Raw genomic sequence first — 21,360 nt, 5'->3', positions numbered from 1 at the left:
TAAAGGCCCCTTTACTTTCTGTGTGTTGGGTTTTAAAGAGGCCACAGCCAGTGTTGAGAGGGTGTTCACACAACCCATAACGCAATGTAAGACCTGGCGGTGGAGATGGACAGCACCGAGCTAGGGCCTAGGCCCCCATTCCTGTGGAGGCCCCTCCCACCCCGCAATGGTACGGCCCAAACAGGAACAGGGTGTGTCTGCGGGAGCTGCCCGCCCCGCCCCTGGGAGCCGGCTCTCTTCCTGGTGTGCGCCGATTGTGCGGAGACGCTGTCACTCAGGGCTCCATACGTGCGCCTCCCAGCGGTTGGCTTAGCCAACTGTCAGTCTCCGCGCGAGGTCCCAGTCTTGGTCTGTCATTGGTGGGCTGCGCTTGCCCCGCCCCCGGCGGCGGTAGTTTGGGTGCGAGGCGTGCGGTGCGGGCCCCAGAGCAGAAGATGGCGCTGAGCCTGGGGACAAAGAAGAAAGTCTGTTACTACTATGACGGTAAATGATGGCAATGGGCAGTGAGGGGCGGGAACAGACGGGCGGGCCCAGAACACGGACATAAGACCTTTGGAACTCTTAGCAACTCTCCCCATGCTGACCCCCGCCCCCTTATGACCTTCTGCACCCCTAACCTTTGACCCCAGCTACCATGCACGTTCCTGTGCTCAAACTCGCTGCAGTTTCACTCTCCCGCAGACATACTTTCTGAACCCTTGCATGCTGCCCCTCCCCGAAAGCCCCCAGCATAGACTGACCTTTGAACTCCCGCCTTCACACATACCCCCCCACCCCCTCGAAGCAGAGTGACCCTCTGAACCACTCGTTCTGCCCCCCCCCCGAATACTCCTGCACTCTAATCTCCCCACACAGACTGGCCCTCTGACCCCTTACCTGCTGGCCCTCTGAACCCCTTTCAGAATGGTCCCCCCCCAGCCTCATGCCACAGACTGGTGGTCCTTCGTGAGCCCCCCCCCCTCCAACCCCCCCAGACAGGACCCTTGAAGACCAATGAACGTGTACTGACTTGCAGACTAACCTTCTGACCCCACTCCCATATACTGTCACTTCCAGCTGCACTACCCCCCCCCCGCCCCCCACAGCCTACTGACCTTTGACACAGTGCCCCGTCCAGCAGACTGATATTCCGCACTATCGAGAGTTCTTCCCACCTATCCCTGCACCTTAAACCCCCGTCCTCCCTCCCTCCCCTCCAAACCATACATCTCTGCATCCAAACCCCTGGTCCATTGACCCTCCTAGCCTCACTGCCCTTATACCCATACCTAGGCTGACTCTGCTCACAGCCCCTGCTGCGTCCTTGCCTGTTTGCACACGTATGCTCTGTAATCGCCTGTCCCCGGTTCTTCTGCCATCCCCATCCTCCCAAATACCTTGTACTTGCACGCTGACCCACCCTGAATCCCCTGCAATCTGAACGTTAGCTCTCTGGCCTCAGTGTACCCGGTAATTACTGCAACCCAAACTTTGATACCTTTTGGAACCCGTTGCCCCCCACCCTTTACATATTCGCCCAGTTCCTTTGCACACCAGCTACATATATCTCTGAACTCCAGACACCCGATTTACCACCTAAAAGATAATTGAACACTGTCCCCTTTGGCACCCCAACTGGCCTTATCCCTTTTATAGACTCTGCCTTCAAATCCCTACCACGCGCCAGCACTAAGCTCCAAGTCCTCCACTACAAAACGCCCCTACCTTCTTCCTGACATCCCTGCTGTCCATAGCCATCGAGTTTACCATACATCGGCTTTTAAATGAAGAGACTATCACAGAACTGTATGTAGTTCATGAACTATGCCCTTTATCAAAATGTGCACACGTTCCGTGTGCTGCAGAGGATATCCGACCTTGCCCAGATGTTCACTACCTCATCACTTTCCCATAGCTCTCAACCTTTTGACATTAAGACGGGTGAAAACACCCGATTTTTTTTGGGGGGGGGGGTAGGGTGAGAGCCCATTGAAGTGAATGGTCGTATAGGGTGCTTGGCAAGTGAGACAGCTGATTGTAAGTAGGGTGACGTTTTTGTTACAAATCTCGTATTATATTTATAAACTAAAACCTGCTTTCTCACATGAGGCTGAATAAACACAACATAGAAAGTGGAAGCTTATCAGTACTGACTCGGTAGACTTGAGTCTGTGGGGCTGTTCCCTACATTTTTGTTCGGCTTTCTTCTATACCCGCTGGCTCATTTAGTAAGACTGAGCCTGTGTGAGGTATGCAACAGTCTGTGGCTCCAAGGCGGGTGAAACAGATGAGCTAGCGGGTGTCTAGATGCTTTTTGCGGGTGACACCTGCTGAACATTGGCGAGTTGAGAGCCATGCTTTCCACTAAGTGTAGGCAGGGTGTATGTAGTGTTCCAGAGGCGGAAATTAGAATAATAAAAAAATAACACAGTAAAAGGAAACAGAATGCAGAATTTTGCTGTAAAAGGGCACCCTGGGTTGATAAGCAGGGATGTTCGGTCAAGAGACTTGGCATTAATTCCAATTATTCAACAATGTCTTTGGATGGTATACAAGGTGGGCTTAAGTCACTATAGTCCTTTAAAATGGACCACAAGGACAGGGCCGCTTCAAGATACTATGCTTCTTGTCTTTGGGTGCTCAACTGCTTTGAGCTCTTCTAGGCATATTTGTCGAGCTGATGTCATGTGCTCCCACTGGCAAGTCTGCGTCGATTCGATGTGGGTCATTCTTTTGGCTCAAGTGAGTTTGCAGAGGTAATCATTGGCATCCAACACTTCAGAGTGGCAATTGGATTGGTTGATTGGTTAGAACTAGCATATGTATCTTGTAAGTGTGCAGAAAGTGATTCAAAGGTTTGTAGAGTGCCAAAGGCAGCACCACTGTTTCTTTAGCAGCTCAAAGGTCGAGCTGGCTTGCAGTCGTCTTGGGGCAATGAAACCTTTTCCAAGCTGCTTTTGGGTTTCTTTGAGGCCCAATCTAGGGTCTCTAGGACCAGTTGAGCCCTTCAACTCTGTTACCATCCCAGGAAGTCGTCCAGCACCCACAGGGGCTCCTCCATCAAGGAGGATCGTGGTTCCAGTGCAATAGCCCTGGGGGTGGTTGTGGAGCAGAGTTGCCTTGTGTCCAATGACTAATTAAAAGAGGTAGTTCCTCCTTTATAAAGACAACACTTCAGAGTATTGGTCTCGAGCAATCCTGCTGTACGGTCCAATCAAGGCTGTTAACAAGTGCCCTTTACCTTCTGATATCAGGAGTGCTTTGCCCTGATGTAAACTGGGGAGGGAGTTGGGATGGTAGAGGAGATGAGAATTTGTAGAGGGCCCTCACTGAAAACAAGTGTGGAAAACCTCACACAGCCTCCCTCTCTTCTGGTTACTGTTTTGTTCCCATGAATGCTGAGCTCAAAATGACTCCAGTGGTTAACACCCTGGTGTTCGTGAGTTTTTATGTCGGTGCTGCCTTTCGAGCACCGACTCCCAGGAATTATCTGGTTCCATTGCCCTGGGAGGAACGTATTTTCCTTCCCTTAGGAGAATCTGAGTTGGCTTCCTTGCCCTACATTGCAGCTGTGGAGACATCCAGGCCAGATGGATAATGTACAAAAGTTTCGTCATAGTTGAAGCTTTGCTCACAGATCAAACACTTTGATATAAAATTGCTGTGGCTGTATAATTGTGACCCCTAGCGGCCACCATGCTTCAATCAGATGTTTTATTTTTTCAATATTAATGTTCGCCAAGGCTGGCTAAAATAGATTGATGTTTTGAATTATAAGTGCTGAAGATTAAAAAGCCTCCCCTTCCTGCTGTCAGGAATATACATATGCAAAACAAAAAGGTGATGGCTGGAAGGTTTTGAATAAATCATAACCACAGGTACATTGTTTTCAGCCTGCAAAGTCATTACAGAGGGGGGTGTGGGGGGAACCATACATCAGGCTTGGTCCTACCCCAGAAGGGGCAGTTTAGCCCGCATTGCTAGGTCACATCCCTTCTGCACGAGACCACAAGCATCCAGACATGTTTCCGCCTTGTTGGGCGTCGCCAGTGAGCAGTAGCTTGGGTCTCTAGGCCCGGCAAACTCGGGACCCACGTCTCGGCATACCCGTCCCACTTGGAGTGAGTTTAGCAAAACAAAAAGGTGATTTTGTTGGGTTTTGGAATCTGATCAATAGTATCTCAGTTTTATCATCATTCAGACAGTGGCCATGAATGGCCATCCATGCCTGTAGGATTTGATATATTTCATTCTGTCGTAGGAGCCTGTGATGGGAATGAGGATTTGGGTGTCATCTGCATAGTTTGTATAGGTGACACTGAAATTGTCAAGGTGGTCGAATAAAGGCTTAGTAAAAAATATTATGCAAGGTGGGGAGACACAGGATTCCTGTGGTACTCCACATCAAACTGGGGCAGTGTTAGCCATTGCCGTCGGGGCGAATACCATCATTGTTCTATTGGAGAGAAAGGATTGCATCCATGATGATGCTTTTGCGGAGTGTGCCGCTGTCAGGTGTGTACAAAAACCTTTGTGGTGACCAGGTCAAAGGCCGCAGATTCTAGAGAGAGCTATGATGCCTTAGTCCTGTAGCTCATCCATTTGTGTTTTGAAATCTGAGAGCTGATTCTGTACCGTGACCTGGTCTGAAGCCTGACTGGCGAAGGCCCAGGGAGTTATTAGATTCTAGATAATTTTGAATTTGAAGGTAGGCTGCCCTGTCCAGGATTTTAAGTAGGAAAGGTACCTTTGTTATGGCCTGATAATTAGTAGGGGAGTTGGGCTCAAGTGGGAGGACCCAGGCTTCCTTGAGGTTAGTCGGGACTCTGCTAGTTTCGAACGATACATTTATTAAGTCAGTGATAAATGGAGCATGCTCCTCTGCCACCTCTTTAATGGCCGTGGCTGGGCGTATGTCTTCTTGACATCTAAATAGTTTGAGGCTCCCATTTATTTTTGAACTTCAGATACCTAGACTGGGGCAAACTCAAAAGGGGTAGGTTGGTCTGTAGTAGTCCGTTTGCTCAAAGCGTTGGGAGTCGGGGGGGCAGGCTAAAGTTATTTTACTTTTATTTTTGATTGAAGAAGAGATGTTGTCCAGTGCTTTTTGGATTTACGAACATCTTTTATGCAGGATTCCTGCGGTGCCACCGGGGATTATAATTCTCTGAGAATGGAAAATAATTTTTTGGTATTTGAGTTTGCATTTGGCATTCTCTTGTTGCGTCACTTTGTTTGGTGGATAGCTTCTTTGTAGATAGTCAAGGCGGTGTGAAATTTCTTTGTTCTTTTGGCTGCCCTCTTGGTACTACATAGGTTTTTTTTAGGTTAGTAGTGTACCGAGTGGTTAGGGGGCCCAGCCGTTTGGTTTTCCGCATTTTTAATGGTGCCACTTTGTCTATCGCCTGCAAGAAGGTCTGGTTGTAAAACTCTGCCGGTTGTACGTTGTCAAGGTTTGGTTGACTAGTGATAGGGTGGAGTAACAGTAATCTTTCCGCTGAATATTCTGTTTGTTTCTATTAAGGGCGGGTAGTGTCATGCTAAGACCTGGGTCTGGGATGGGGTTGTCCTGAATAGTGAAGGTGATCACATGGTGGCCGGATGAGGTACAAGGGGTATTGGAGAGAATCTTGATATTTCAGTTTTATATCTGCCATCCAGTCAAGTGTTCTACCCTTATTCTGTGTGGGGTTAGTGATAAAGCAGAGTTCAGATTTTGCTGGCTAGTGCTGTGGCGTCATCTTTGCGGTCGTAAATCCTAGGTTAAGATCTCCCAGTAAGATAATTTTTGACCCAGGTTTGGCATTCCTGATGAGATGTGTAAGCCTTCATCCAGGGTTCTTGGATCTTGGGCTCTGTATATAAGGTGTATGGTCAAGGTTGAGGAGGCAGTGAGTAGTAGTTTCATTGGTCTGGTCAAGTCGTACCTTAGGAAAGATGGCTAACAAATCTTTTTCTTGGGAACGTTATCGGACATTAACTGAATGCTAAAGTGTAGTTCGGTTATTCCATAAGAATAAAGTGGGAATAGTATAAGTTATCAAGATGATACCACAGAGGCAAATTGGAAGCTGAAAAAATGACACTACTTCGCCTACTGTTAGCTGTTGAAGTATATTGACTATTAGGTGATCAGGCAGTTTAAGGTTGATCTAAAATGCAAGTGAGGTTGTAATCTTGTCGAAAAAGGTGCCGTGCACAGAAGATGGTTATGACAATGTGTAGTATAACAGTAACATGTGCAAGGGTAGCGTGGACATGCTGATCATGAGTAAGCCCTCCTGTTGGCTCAAATTGCTGGTATGTTGGTCTACGATCTTGGGTGAGAGGTAGTCTACTTTGGGCAAGCACATATAGTTAATTAGGGTGCACAACAGTTTAAGCAATGCTGGTCCTGTGTACACTAAAGGATCAGCGAAGTGCTGGGTTACTAACCACTGTGCGGTCTCAAAGTACACAGGGTTCCATACAATTATTACCTTTACCAGATTAACATTAATTGATCTCAAAATTGTCCTGGTGTCTTACCGTTAGTAGGGTAAACGCAATGTAAACTAGTCTTGCATGTGGGGAGAGTCAGGCGGTTGCAGGTTAGCTTGAACAGTAAGAGTAGGGTGGCATGTGGCCAAGTAGTCTAGTCCCTCGCCGAGGTGGATGGGAATGTTCAACATAGACGGTCGCAGGCATGTCTGATCCACCCTACCGTACCTCTGGCACAGACAGGGGCCTTCTCTATGGGCCTTACCTATAGGGGCTGGCTTACGCCTTCCACCGTCTGGATTGGTTGAAAACTGGGCTTTGTTACCTGTTGCTAAGCAACCTGTTAAGGAGGAAACGTGTTGAAAGTGGTTAGTTGCACCGCAACTAGTGTGGAATTTTACAGAAAAATAGGGAATATGTCTTTGCGGTTTACCAATTAAGCATGGCATTCTTGTTGTACGTAATGAGGACAATTGTGCTATATTATCGTTAGTTACCGGCACATCCCATTCCACAACCTTCTTAACGTTTTAAAAAGCACCCGTCGCATTTGCTGCACTTCAGGGACCAGGCTATTAGTTCAAATAGTATTTGTTTTGTTTAACTTCCATCAATGCCTGGCAGTTTTAGTATTACCGTTCATCCCTCATGATCCCTAGTAATGTGTTGGTTATACTCCCACGATTTTGCTATACAGTTTCCCTCTATACATTTTTATTATTGATGACCATGATGTTAACTCTGAATTCTCTCTGTATCGCTTCCACTGGAGACACCCCTGAGAGACCAAGGATAGGCTGCCAGATTGTGGCTTCAAGGCCCTTTGCCCACTTAGCAAGGTTGGTAAAGGAGTACTCTTAACGTATAAGCAATACTTGCTATACATTTTTGTGTGTATGGGTCAATTATGTCTACAAGGAAGTGAGTTGAATCACATGACACGTTTTTAATGGACATTGTTGCTTTCAAATGCTACTTATCCAGCAGACCTATTTCTCCTTTTTGGGTACAGATTTCATATCCCATATTACAGTAATTCTCCACTCTGTCAATTATTCCTCCTTTTAGTGCAATATCTGCTTATCTTTCCTCACCTTCCCAAACCTCATGATTTTTTACTTTGACATATTCACAGAAATCCCGTTAACCTCGGCATATTAAATTATTGTTGCTATGCTTCTTGAGATTCCAACAGGGGTAGAGTCTAGGATCACCAGATTATTTGCATAGGCAAGGTAGTCGATTGGTAATTTTCTGCCTCATTTGGGCAATCATCCAAAGACAAATTGAAGAGGACCGGGGCAAGCAGACAACCCTGTTTCACTCCTGTTTGGATCTTCATTGGATTAGACAGGGCTCACCCCCTCCTTTCAGTCTCACTGTAGCAGCTTTTTTCTCGTGAAGCATATATCAAGGCATACAAAGCAACTCCAGTTTGATCCACAATTTATCCCTGTCGACTGCATCAAACGCGGAGGCAAAATCTACAAACTGGACATATGATGGGGGTGTCGCGCAAGATCTCGCCTGCTGTTAGCGTATTCAACGCATTGATGTTATAAGTGAATTGAGTTTCTCTCGTATTCATGTGTTTAATATTTTGCAATATCCGTGAGATGCAAATCTTACTAGATGCGTTCAACAATATTAGCCTATAGTTACCTGATGTGAGATTGCTTTGAAGACTTGGGGATACTGTTCATACTCAAAACCCATCAACAGTTGGTTAAAGATAGTGTTCCATAAGAGAGGGTTTGCATGCATTAGCATATTTGGTACTTCATTGGGCACCAGGGCGTTAGATGTTTTAAGGCCGTTTACTATCGCCACTGAAAGGTCAATAGAACTAGTACTGGAAATTTTCCTTTTACACTCTTATGTGACTTCTAAGCGTATTCCCCAGATGTACCTCCCATTAATGCTACAATCCAATGCTTCTGCTGTCGATGCGTTTTTTATTTTTTTATTACATGTACCACTTTTTTTTGTTTGTTATTTTTTTAAATCTCCTTCCTCGATGACTTCATACAGAGTCTGCCATGCCTGTTTGTGGAGCCCCAGTACTATTTACCCACTTCTTGGTTATTTTTCAATGCCCTGAAGTACGGCTCCGGTCTGGAGACGGGAGGAATTACTGAATACTGGCGGGTAGGTGGTCATACATCTTTTCCTCTGCTGCGGTTTACTAATATGGTGCAGGAACGCTTTTCAGGATGGATGCCGGGCCCTGGTCACATGGTGACTCGTATTGTGAGGGCAAAGCCGTCTCTGCTTTTCTCTGGGTAAAATTCCACCTCAAGCTCCTTGTTCTGCGGCTTTATCGGGCAGGTGCTCCTCGAGGGCTTGCCAGGTCTGAGCCTCCCAACCCTAAAACTGACATGTAAGAGCTCATCAAGAACAAGGTTCATGTTCTTGATGACCACCTACCCGCCAGTTCTCGAGTCCCTCAGTCTCCAGACCGGAGCTGTACCTCCTTTTTATAAGCCTCTTCAGACATGTTCGATTTGGCCTTCTGGCCTCCAAGGTGTTCATCACTTTAATGCTCCAGACGAAGGCATGCTAAATCAGTCACTGCCAAAACATCCCAGGGGACTGCATAGCGATTCCATCGTGCACACTCGCCGTATCTGGTACCGATAACTAGTGCCGGTGACCAAATACAGCCTCTATCTTGCCTAGATAATAATCTAGGAGCATGGATCTAACTAGCATTTGGGTCATCAATATACACATTTCTGTGATTGCGCGTACTCTAAAAACACGAGTTGTATGTTTCTGTAGATTTAAGTACTGTACAAGTGCAGATTATACCTCAAACAAAAGTCTATGATGGTTGGTGGAAGCGAAAGAATCTTTCGATACCTTCATGAATATATCTTTCTGTCACTATGTATAGAAACATGTTGTAATTAATCTTTCTGTATTTGAAGAAGAAAAAATGAAAATATTGAAATAAAGATAATGGAAGAGGTAGCCCCCTCCCCCACTATCTGTTTTTTACGCAAGATGGTGATTTTAATTTTGTTGACGCTTTGATTTGGGAATTTAAGAAACATTTATTGTGAACCCTGATTAGAAAATGCACGCGCAGCCTCCTCAGCGCTTTTTTATCTCGGATTCTATCATATGGGGGTGATGACCATCTGATCTTATTACTTTAAGGTTCTGAGGGTTCAGGAATTCACTTGTAATGGCACCCCACACTGCTACCGTACCTTGCAGTGATTGCATGCTGCCATAATCCATTTCCCCAATGCCATTTGTGGAAAGTGTGGTGGATGACTCGTTGAATCCATGTGTGCCAACACTACAGCAATACGGTACACATTAAAGCAGTGGTCTTCAAACTTTTTTGGCTCGGGGGCCCCCCCTGAGCCAAGTTTGGGCAGGCCGGGCCCCCCTAAAAGTGCCGGATGGACAGTATGTAGAAATCGCAATGAACTTTTTGCGTGCCATCACCGCACCCTACTCCCAATACAGACCCTGGGCTCTCCCCCACCATACTCCCACCACTTTCCCAGTGCTGCCGCCCATCCTGCTCCAACCAGAGTCCCATAACACAAGCATACACACATCATACACATTTAAATAAAAAATAAATCGCCATGAACTTACCTTCTGCAGGGGCCTGCGCATGGTTGCTAAAATGCCCCGCTCCAGGTTGCTCTGCCCGTATGTGCGAGGAGGCGCAGGAGCACCCCCTCGCACATACATACATGCAGTGCCCCAGCCAGCATTTCCAATGAGCTATGCAAGGCTGGCGAAGCAAAACACCCCCAACGTTGCATGGCTCAGTGATCATGTGCGGCTGGGGAAATGAACTGTCAAAGGCAAACAGTGTTTCCCTTTGACAGTTCAGCCAGCCAGGGAGCACTCCCTCAGCTGGAAAAAGCAGCTGAGGGAGTACTCAGTGTTTCACTGCGCTGGCTCCTCGGCTCCTCCATAATGGGTGAGGTGGCCAGTGGGTGGACGCCCCCTCACCCATTATGGATGAGTCGGCAGGCTTGGGCTGGCCTATAGGGCAATAGGGCGATGACTGTACCAAAAATGCAAAATGCTAGTGTAAATCAAAATGGGCCGCCACTTTGGCCAATGTGGGCCAGTTTGAGGAGTTGCTTCACTATGCAGCTAGTAGTTTTGACCATTGTTGAATAAATATTCTTTAAATATCACAATTTGTTTACATTTGAATAAAAAAACAACCCCTTGGGTACTATTCAAACAGTCTGTGACTAAAGGACTGAATATCCATTTGCAACTGCTGCCCATGTTTTCATTGGTGCCTAAGACCGTTTTATGGTCCAGTCTGACCATGTGAGCTGCCCCCTCCCATTTCCTCCAAATCTATATATATTTTTTTTTACATTTCATGCTGGGCTCTGGCGCCCCCCCCCCCAGGAGGCGGCCGCTCCCCACAGTTTGTAGACCTCTGCATTAAAGTGATGTGAGATCATTGCCCCTGACCGTGAAGCGTAAGGATCTATAGTTCAAAACATGTACATTAGGTATATGTAAAAAGCGGGCTGTAATTTATCGTAAGTGCTACTCTTAACAGAAGAGTGCATGGAGACTTGCATTATTCCTGTGCAAATCGGCAGAATGGCACACAAAATGCAATGCTTCAAATGTAAGCCAAGACAGACTGTGCTGAAACTTTATAAGTCAAATATGAACTTGCCCTAAATTAGAATGCACTTCTACAATTTTCCAGACTGTATATGAATGCAAGGGCTGCCCCTCCCCCCCCCCAAAACAGACTCCCCAAACTTTAATTTAAAATGGAGTCCACGCATTTTGCTGAATGGTCTCCAAAACAAAAATAGTGTATGCCGTCCTCAGACTTTCAAATGTGTGCAACTTGACCTTTTTGCTATGTATCGTTTTAAGATGATGCTAATGTTGGCGAATAGAGCAGGACCCTGGCCTTTGCTTTTATTTCCTCAGAACGAAGGGCCAGACGATGTAAATCAGATCTGTAAAATGACAATGGCACTCCCTAAAACAATCTCTCCGCTCAAACAAAGGTCGTCGCGGGACCTGCGCTCATGGCACGCCTCACTGCGGATAGGTTCTTGGAGGGGAGTAGCTGGCGTGCCAGTCGGAGACCGTAGCGACGATCCGCTCATTAGGGGACCCTCGGTATTTTAGGAGGAGTTATGTGATGCTTGCTTGCTGGCCAACCACTGATGCACCCACACCGGTGCCACCTAACGGACGTATCATTTTAAGTACAAAACAAGCCCCCCTGCCCCCAAACTCCAGCACATGCAATGGTATTTAGTCCACAAGTACTGGTGCAGGTTCTTCCAGCGCAAAGAATTCTCATTTGAATGGGAATATTTTGAGCTTCTGCCGCAGCCTTTCCATCCATCTCTTGGCTGGATATACTTGGCCGATCGTACCACCAATCACAAAGCGAGTTGGCACATATCTAGGTAACAACAGCAAGAACTGAAACAGCTCTTTGAGACGCCGCACCTACACCATGATTCGTTAATTGAAGTTTTAAGTATCCGTTTTATTATACACCATATAGTAAAACCAAATTATCTCTAATGCAGTGTTTTGTACCCTCCCTGCACAGTAATTTTTGCTGACCTGCTGTTAACATATTTCATTATGTTGAAAAATACAACTGTTTTTGAATGATTTCTTCCACCATCTCTTCAAAAACGGCTCTTTACCCCCCGATCGTGCCACTGCAAAAAGAGGGCATACTTTCCGGAGGAAATCAGAAGATACATTTATTTAATGAAAATGCTTTTGTTTGATGACCTTGGAACTCCATGCTGTGCCTCTATGGTATGGGTGGTATTGGGTATATCCAGCTGCAAGCACAGCCTTGCTTCTCAATTCTTCACTCTGTAATCAGGTGAAGAGTAAAGCCACGCAGACGCGCCCTACGATGCCTTCCCAAATGCATCATCTTTATGTTACTAGTTGTGAACGGGGCATTGTTGTACAATCCAATGAGTCGTAATTTTAATCTCCCTGCTCCGAAACTCAGTTGCCAGCTGAGAGCGTGGCAATGGGTGCCCACCTCCTGTTGGTAAAAGCGCGCTGTAGTTTTGCCTGTCTGTGGTAGGGCCCTGTAATAAGGGCCCACATCTGATGGCTGTTTAGCTGCTACAGGTTGATGTGCACGGTCACGCTCTAGTCCCAGGTGTGAGTTTGGTGTTACACCGCATGGTTTCCTTTAGTTCCCATTGGCCTGCTAGGTAGATTTGTGAATGGAGAAACGAACATTTGCCCGCCAGGGCGCAAGAGGCATTTCATGTTCTACCACATGGATTGCCTCTTGCAAACAGCAATCTGCCGCTGCCGTAAATCGCATAGTCAAAGTGAGTTATTCACCCATAATCGGAATCCTATGGGATGAAAGTTGGCTCTTGAAGAGGAGTGTGCCTTTCTAACTGACGTATCCAGGTAGGTGTGAGTGCGCTCTCTCCTTTGACGAATGCCAAATCCCATTGGTGAACACTCTTGATCCCGATTAAGACCAAAAGTGTACTGCACACTGAGATCAGCAGTGGGTTGTGGAAGTATGTTTACTAAGGGTGATTGTAGCTAGCCGTTTTTTTATTGTATCGATGGCTGAATCTGGAATGCCCATCTTGACCTGTTCTGCAGGTTTTCTGAAGTAGACTAGTTTCTGAAATGGGCCCATTCTTATTTCCACAGCATAAAGCTGGAGTTGGATCCTTTTCCTTGTAGCTCATGTTGAAAAGCCTTGCTTTCTGAGAGCAGTGAGTGGAAGAACGGTGGCAGTGGTGTTGGAGGGCTTGTTTAATGGGTTGTGTCCCAGTCTATGCTTTTCAATCGTGTTTTAACCCCCTGCCCTACCAGAGAATATATTTATTTGCATGTCCTGCCTGAATACCTGCCAAAGCAGTACCACCATCTTGGAAGTGCGGCGTCTGTGGTGCAGTACAGGAATACTGCGATTCCCCTGGAGTGGGTGCAGCCCACGGGACCAGCTAGATCAACCTTTCCTTGCTCCCCAGTAGCAACTTTGGGAGCATTTTGAATTACTTCACGTTTCTTTTGAAGTGAGGAAGGGCTTGATGTTTGCTGCTTTTGCTCAGATCATATTTCAGGTTGAGATGCAAATCTAGTCTCCCATGTGATTCCCATCCTCTGCAGGATGGGGGGGCCACCAACTTTTGAGCATACCCAGTAGGTTCTCGCATTTCTGGCTCTGGTCATTTTAGCCGGACCTAGTCTCGCCATGCACTCTTCTTGAATTAGCCGGATGCAGACCTTCAGCCCCCGCCTCCATTGCCCACCACTCTAGAAATTGGCCTCTTGCTGCATATATTGTGTAGGGCTCCCACCTCGTTGGCCAAAGCAGGAGATATGGCTGCTTTGGCCTGGACATGCTTGAATTGTGAGGGGCAGAAAGGGGTGAATGTGGTAATAACCATTAAAAAAAAAAACAAGAATCAGAAAAATAGTCTGATGGATACATGTAAGAGAAACCAAAAGATGTTGGAAGACCACGAAATATGGGCACTCTGCCCAAAATAGTTTTCTGCATTGAAGCCAGGTTCCATGATGTTAGTTAAGCTTATGAGCTTTAGTCTCATGAGCCCTCTTATAGAGGCTGCTCAAGTATGTCTAGACCTTAGCACATCTTCTGCCAGTGTGTAAAGTAGGTGAAGTGGTCTTGCTACAGCAGTAGTGTCCCAGGATTACATCCTCAACCGGGACCGCTGTGGTGTATCAGACTTTTCCTCAGTGACCAATTTAGGCCTGCCTCTCAGTCGGAGAAATGAATGTTGGAGGAGAGTTGGATTAAGGAGTTTCCGGTACTAGAGCAGACTGTGGGATGGACCAATTACACACCAATAGTTTTCTGCTGGTTGGGTAGAAGGGTCTCTTATAACCTTGTGTTGTAGCCTCCCTGTGTTTTTGGATGAATTTCTGGGTTTTTGGACTTTTTTTTATTTTTATTTGTTTTTTTTTTCTCTCCTTTGCCTGAGTCACAATAAACGCCTCGAACACAGTTCTGCCGGGCACATGCCTGTTTAATGTGGTGTGGATTTGTTTGAGCCCTCGGTGTGCTTGTGGGGAGGAGGATGGTCGGCCATTGTTGTTGGGTTGGGCTCTGTGTTCACTCACGTGCCTCCCGAGAGGAGCCCAAGCCAGGCATCCACACTCCCACAGAGCACCCTTTCTGTCTTGCCTACTGCTGTAACTCTGAACCTGCACTCCGTAGAGAGCTGCTGCTCGAGGACTGACTGACACGCTTTGCACCGGCATCCTTTGGTGCTCCACCGAATCCACCAGTGAAGCTCTGTCCCTCCGGTACACCAGAAGGCGCCGCCCATGGCACCCCTGGATTACAACTCCAAGTCCTGCCTAAACAAGACAGCGGGTAAGAACCCCAGCCTATCCTCTATTGCTCCAGAGCCTATGATGCCTTTTTTCCTGCCACACACAAGTGGTGATGGCTGGAAGGTTTGGAATTAACTTCCTGCATTGCTCTGGGCAACCCTCCAACTATCGTTCTTCATCTGCCAAGCCATTGCAGAAAGGAAAAGACAATATGTAAATCGGACTTGGACCCACCCCAAAAGTGGAAGTCCAGCCCCAAACTACACTGCCAAATGTGCCTCCATTCCTTTTTACTTTCGCGGGTGTGATTTTGCAAGTACATATTCAATAGCCTTCTTTCTCTGGGGTATTAAGGCCACCCCAGTCCCAGAAGCCCAATCCCCTCTTAGCTGGAGGACGACCGAGTTAGCCTGCTATGCCAGCTGCAGCTGCTCCTTTCAGCACCTATGGTGTGGACGCATAACCCAGTATTGTTCATTAACTCTTCCTGAGGTCTTCGAGACACTTGTGCCACAGTGTTGTCACTGAAAACTACAGCGGTAGCCATCCAACGTGCGAAAATGCGTTCTAAACATTTTTGGAACCAGGATATTGCGCTTTCGGCTCTCTGGTGCTGCTGTTTTGGATCTTTATTTCTGGGTCACCTCTTCATCAGCCAGGGTCTTCTGTGGTTTTAAATCTAGGATATGCTCCTTTTGGGAACTTTCATCAAAGTTAACTTTTCTTGCAAAAGCCTGCCCTAATCCTGTGTATTTGTGGACTCTGAAAGCTCTTCTCTGGGCTAATTGGAACTGATAGATTTCTTTCTTTTCTCGCGAAGTCTTTTAGTTCTCAGAACTCTGATGAAACTATTTCCTATGTTTGCGTTTTTATTTTATGAAGTTTTTACCTGGGCCTGAAGGATAGCTCAGTGGCAAAGTGTTTGTCTTTAAAGCAGGACAGCACAGAGCACCACAGGATCCAATTCCCAGTGCTGCACTTTTATAGGCTGGTCACTGGCATGAAGCGAGGTGTAGTTAAGTTAAATAAATAACAAAGTGTAGTGGATTTTATTCCTTTCCTTTTCTTATGTGAAGTTTCCCATGTTGGTGTTTGAATGCTCTCTCATTGGGTATTTGTGAAAGTGCATACTTTACTGGTTAACCATCCCACTCCCTCTTGAGAGTTGAGCCTGGGATGCTCACGGTAAACCTCCCTTGCTCTTTGTTGGCGAGAATTCTCAAAAATGTGGTCATTTCTTGCACCTTAGAGACCCCCAGCAACTTTGTTAGACTTTGAGGACTTTATTTTTTTTAACCTGCAAAGAGTGAGACCCTTTCCCTCTCATGTATTTTATTGTGCTTTTATACACGGTTTCTTTTGGTTATGGAGTCTAACAAACTCCATAGGCATCATCTTTTACAACTGTCACACTGCACCTTCAGTGCAGTGACAGTTAAATAACTTCTCTGGTGTCAACTACTGTTTCCCAGAGCAGTCAAGTGAAATTGACTTTACTTGGCATTCTAGACCCAGCACACAAGATCTTCCAATAGAGTGCTGGAGGGGTTACTTAGTATCCCCTTTGTCTAGCTTCTTAGGTAACATGTTTTGTTACCCTTTCCTCACTGAATGGCTGGTGGCAGTGTTTTTCGTTATGTACTACCGTGGTTTGCATTTACCGCGACCGTTCGCGGCTCTGTTAAAGCAACCGCGGGAGCCATCTCTTTCAAAATGGCGCAGCCATCTTTGATAAAATGCCCCCGGTCTTCTTTTTTTGCCATGTCTTTGTGGAAAGGTCCTTCAAGAGTTTCTCTGCGCGCAAAACCAGGTTTGATCTTTGTTAATTTTGCCTTTGGCTGGGTTTCTGAGAGAAACCTGCCTCTGGCTCCAGAGTGTCTGGGGTAGGCAAGAAGTGAGGGAGGTGCCCGAAACTCCTTCCCAAATGCACTCTGGCGTGATTGGCTGGCTGTCTGGCAAGGACAGCCACTCTGCTGGGCGAGTGGCCGCTAGGTTTTAAAGAATGGGAGAGAACTGAATAAAAAGCAAGTCTTTTGGCTTGGAAGGGGAGTCGACCACTGGACGAAGGAACCGAAGAAGAGCTTGAAGAGGACGCCTGCTGCAACTCCTGGACCATTGGTTTTCCCCTGTGAAGCCCTGCTGCTGTGCCAACTTGCCAAGTTCGTATGAACAGAGAAGCTCCTACAGGGGCTACTTCTCACTTTGAGTTGGTGGGACCAGTAAGCCACCTAGACATCTCGGAGCTGGTTGTTGCTGCAGGAGACAGAATAGCCAGGGAGAGGAGCACAGTCTGGTGTGTTGCTTTTAAGCTGGCCTAGACCTTTTGGAAGATCCTCTGGACTCCCACGAAGCAGGACTGCCCAAGCCTGAGCCCCCTCAGCAGAGTGCGGGACCCCAGAAGCAAGGAAATTCCACCTTGACAGTCAGGAACCGTGCTTGTTGCTATTTGTGGTAGCCGCGAGAAGCTGAAGCGCGAACAGCCACTGAAGGTGAAGTTGCCGGTTAGCAGTTTTTGACTGTGCCAGTGCAGTGCAGCTAGATCGAAATTTGTCATAGGCTGTCGCTGTATTCTATGGCAGAGGTGTTGAGGCCAGTCTGGTGTTTCAGTGCGAAAGGTTGTTGCCAGTTAGACTGAATTACGTAGTTGCAAGTGCGTGGATGGGTAGCCGTGCCTGCGGCAGGTGCCCTGGTGCATTTATACATACTTCAAGCTAAGATGGAGCTTTCTGTCGCTGTCCGGTCTTAGTCTGAAAGGTCAGCTACTTTGTTAGGCTTTTCTAGGTGCTATGGACGGGTTCACCTCGGGTTAACCAAGCGGGATAGACTTGCTGTCCTAGTACATCTTTAAGGTGGAACCAACCGACTAACATAGAGAATAGGATAATGTGACTGGTTACCTCTAGGCAGAATTTGTATGCAGTACCCTTTGGGACCCCTACACACAACTATTACAGGTGTAAGCAACCAACCTTTGGTGTAAGTCTGTACTACAGTTTTTGATAGCGGAGCTGAGCAGCCAGGCTTATCTCAAGAGGGAATGTGAGCTGATGAGATGTTACACAGAGGTCTACAATCGCTAGTATTCAAATAAACACTTGCACTCAAGGTTTCTTGGTTAAACACTTATTAATTTATTCAACAGTTCTAAACATTAATTTATTCAACAGTTCTAAAACATTCACTAGAAGGAGGCAGTTAAATATCATACATCAATACTGTACTCGTTTAGTTTGAGGCATTTAAACTACTTTGAAGGAGGAGAAAAATGGCATTCAGAATACTTTGGAGGAGCAAAAAGGAACCGGTTTAGAACATAAAAGAATTACAATTTCTTAGACCGTGCAGATACTTGGAGTTCACCAGAATTCAATTCAATAGAATAGGCCAAAGTCAATGGTCGGGTAAAACGGTTCTGGCAAGTAAACGGTAAAGTCTCTGTAGAAGTTCTTAGATGTAGTTTGAAGGCGGAAGAATTATACGTTGGGTCACAAGCTGATTAAGTTTCAAGCACTTTCAGTGCGAGAGGCAAGTACTCTCCCTAACCATCGTGCCATCACATACTGCCGACGAAGCCCCATCCGCTTGCTCAACCTGGTGAGATGATGAGCTCTTTTCCGAAATGAACTCCGGTCTATCCTTTTCCTGCATTTACTAAATACGAGCTGGAAAGCACTGTAAGTGCAAACGGAGCATTGTTCTGCTCAAAACAGCATTTAATCTGAATACCCGACATCCGATCTATAATCTGTGCTTTTGCAATGTGTGTAATGGCCGGCACAGGCACTCGCACTCATTTCAGCAAGCAACCTTCGAATTTGGTGCCACTCGGCATCCGATTGGCTGCACGCTCCCACATCTGTCTGCTGCCGGAACCGGGAGGCGGAAGTCGTCCTTGTGGCGGGTCTCGGGCAGTCGTGCTGTCCCCCTGCATTACTCCCGTTTGTACCACTGGAAGTACGCAAAAACAGTGACACTGCTCTTCACATACATTGTTTGAGCCACATATCTTCCACTCTGAACTCTTCCGATTTCATAGGCACGTATGACTCTGCACAACGGCGTGTGGAGATCCCGCCCACCATCGCTGTCTACACTTATGCCATGATAAACCTTAACTACCAGCCAAACGGAGTGAAATGATAATTTACCGTAGGTTTTCGGCAGTCCAATGCTAACCCACCTACCGAGCGAAGCCCCATTTTATAGCTAGCGTTCTGCATCTATCCTACCCGGCTGACCGCATACTGTATTTAGCCTACCCTATGCTATTTTGTGTTCCTGATAGCAACACTCTTACCTACCTCAAGGCCCACCTCACCATGAGGCTGAGAGTCTCCAACACACAGCATACCGCTCCCATCCTCTACCTCATCACCCTCTACTTAGCCACTGCCATGATCCAATCACCTACCCTCCTGCCTACCGCACACACTCTACACACATGGGGACACCACCTCCCCACACCACCTCAGAGAACCATGCTGCTCACACTATCAAGAGGTCTAATTTATCCCCCCCGACCCCCCCCCATGCTACATGGGTCTCGGTGCTCACATCACTACACCCACCCTATCAAGCTACCAGACTTGCATCACAGACCCTACCCATGCACATTATCATGTCACCCATGCCTACTATATTAAGAAACCGTGACTGGGCTCTCGCACTGCCGCGAGAACCTTCACTTACCCTCCTACACCTAAAGTAAGGCCCACCCCGCCTCACAGCATAAAGCCCTCACCCACTATACCCTCTAACCCCCACCCAAAGCCTGCCTACCCATGCCACCATTAGTTTAAAAACTCTCAAATACCACACCTCAAATGCGCTCTGCTCAATGTGCGCTCTCTCCCCGCTCATGCTCTCGAAATAAATGTCCTATCTAGTCAAGACCTAGACATATAGGCATTACCGAAACGTGGCTACATGAGGCCTCTGCCCCTAGGCTATACAATCCTCAGACAGGACAGACCCTCCAAAATAGGAGGGGGAGTTGCACTAATCTACAAAGATACCCTAGCTATCAGACCCATCTCCCGCCTTTGGGAGTGCAATGCGGACCGCCTATCTGTCAAATTATCCTTCTCGCCCAACAACACCATAACATCCATGTTCTAGATCGGCCCCCTGGTCTCCCTGCAGACTTTCAGGGTCACCTCATCCACCTACTTAGCGATAACATCAAAAAGTCTACTAAAACCATACTCCTAGGTGATCGGAACCTTGGCTACAACCACCCCAATGATAAACCAGCCACAGCACTGACCAAAAACGTTCTAGATCTAGGATCTCCCAAAAAGTCCTGACCCCAATCCACTCCAAAGACCGGACCTTAGATTGGGTTATTGATCACAATTGTGACTCGTACATCACGTCTAATCTTGCCTACCGGTGGACAGACCACAATTGCATCCATTTCCCATTCCTACTGACCCATGTTCCAAATTCCCTACACACGCCCCAGCGGCGCAAATAAGAAGCTAAAAAAACTCACATCAGACAACCTCCTACCATACCTCAACATCCCCTGCCCATCACCCTCATTCTCTCAGGACCCTCACATTCTAGCAGACCTCTTCAAGGACACCCTGACCAATGCAATAAATTCCATAGCCCCACTTGAAGGTGGAGAAAAAGTTCTTTCACAGGAATTCATGGTTCACAGAAGAGCTCCAAACTCTTCGCTTGAATAAACTGGCTCTCAAAAACAGGCAGACTAACCCTAGCGACTCTTCCAGAGAAAGCTTTAAGATGATTGCTCTGCAGTACAAAGATGCCATCATCACTGCTAAATCCAGAACAAAATGGACCTCCTCCAGAAGAAAATTCAGGATCATTATAATGCGCTACCAAGCCAGCACCTGCCCACTTTAACCCCCTTAGAGCACAAGGTCCTACACCTTACCAATTTCTCCTTCAGACATTTCAGAACTAGAAGTCATAGACCACCTTAAACCATCACTATGTAAAGGCGACATATGCCCGCCTAAAATCATTTGGGGTTGTGCCGAAGCCCTTGCCCCTCTTCTGACGTCCTTCATCAACTCCTCCTTTAAAACGGGCATCGTTCCCAACAGCCTCAAGAGACTTGGGTTTGCCCCCTCTTGAGAACCCGCCCTGGAACAATTACCGGCCTATAACCACTGTCGCCTTCCTTCTCAAAATGTTGGATAAGGCGGCGCACAACCAGATGCAGCTATATCTAGAAACAAACTCCATCCTTGGAAAAAGACAGTCCGGATTCCGTAAAGGGCACGCCATAGAAACAGCCCTACTAGAATTTAAAAAATCAAATTACTCAAATCCTTGACAATGGCAAGCCTGCCCTTCTCCCACTAGACCTCTCGGCGGCCTTCGATCTTGTAGATCACAAGACCCTTACAGCCCACCTCACCCAAGCAGCACAATTGTCCAAACAAGCAGCCTCTTGATCACCTCTTTCCTCGAAATCAGAGTAATGAAGAATTCTCCAACATCGCTAATGCAGCCCCCACTACCATCCACTGTAGAGTCCCACAGGGCTCATGCACAGCCCCTACACTATACAAACTCTTTACGAAGCCC

At 46.9% G+C, this 21,360-nt stretch overlaps 1 protein-coding gene across 1 annotated transcript in view; it reads left to right on the top strand.

The window, feature by feature from the left end:
* Positions 1–271: 271 nt before the first annotated feature.
* HDAC1 (histone deacetylase 1) overlaps positions 272–21,360 on the top strand; it is a 200,333-nt gene continuing 179,244 nt past the window's right edge. Inside the window, exon 1 of the mRNA XM_069622473.1 lies at positions 272–483. Within this exon, the coding sequence (XP_069478574.1) occupies positions 435–483 (49 nt within the window). The 5' untranslated portion in view covers positions 272–434. The remainder of the gene's footprint in view (positions 484–21,360) is intronic.

The sequence above is a fragment of the Ambystoma mexicanum genome, chromosome 11 (assembly GCF_040938575.1).
Source record: "Ambystoma mexicanum isolate Mex_15411 chromosome 11, UKY_AmexF1_1, whole genome shotgun sequence".
In the NCBI taxonomy this organism is placed as follows: Eukaryota; Metazoa; Chordata; class Amphibia; order Caudata; family Ambystomatidae; genus Ambystoma; species Ambystoma mexicanum.
This window is presented reverse-complemented; position numbering and strand designations above follow the sequence as displayed.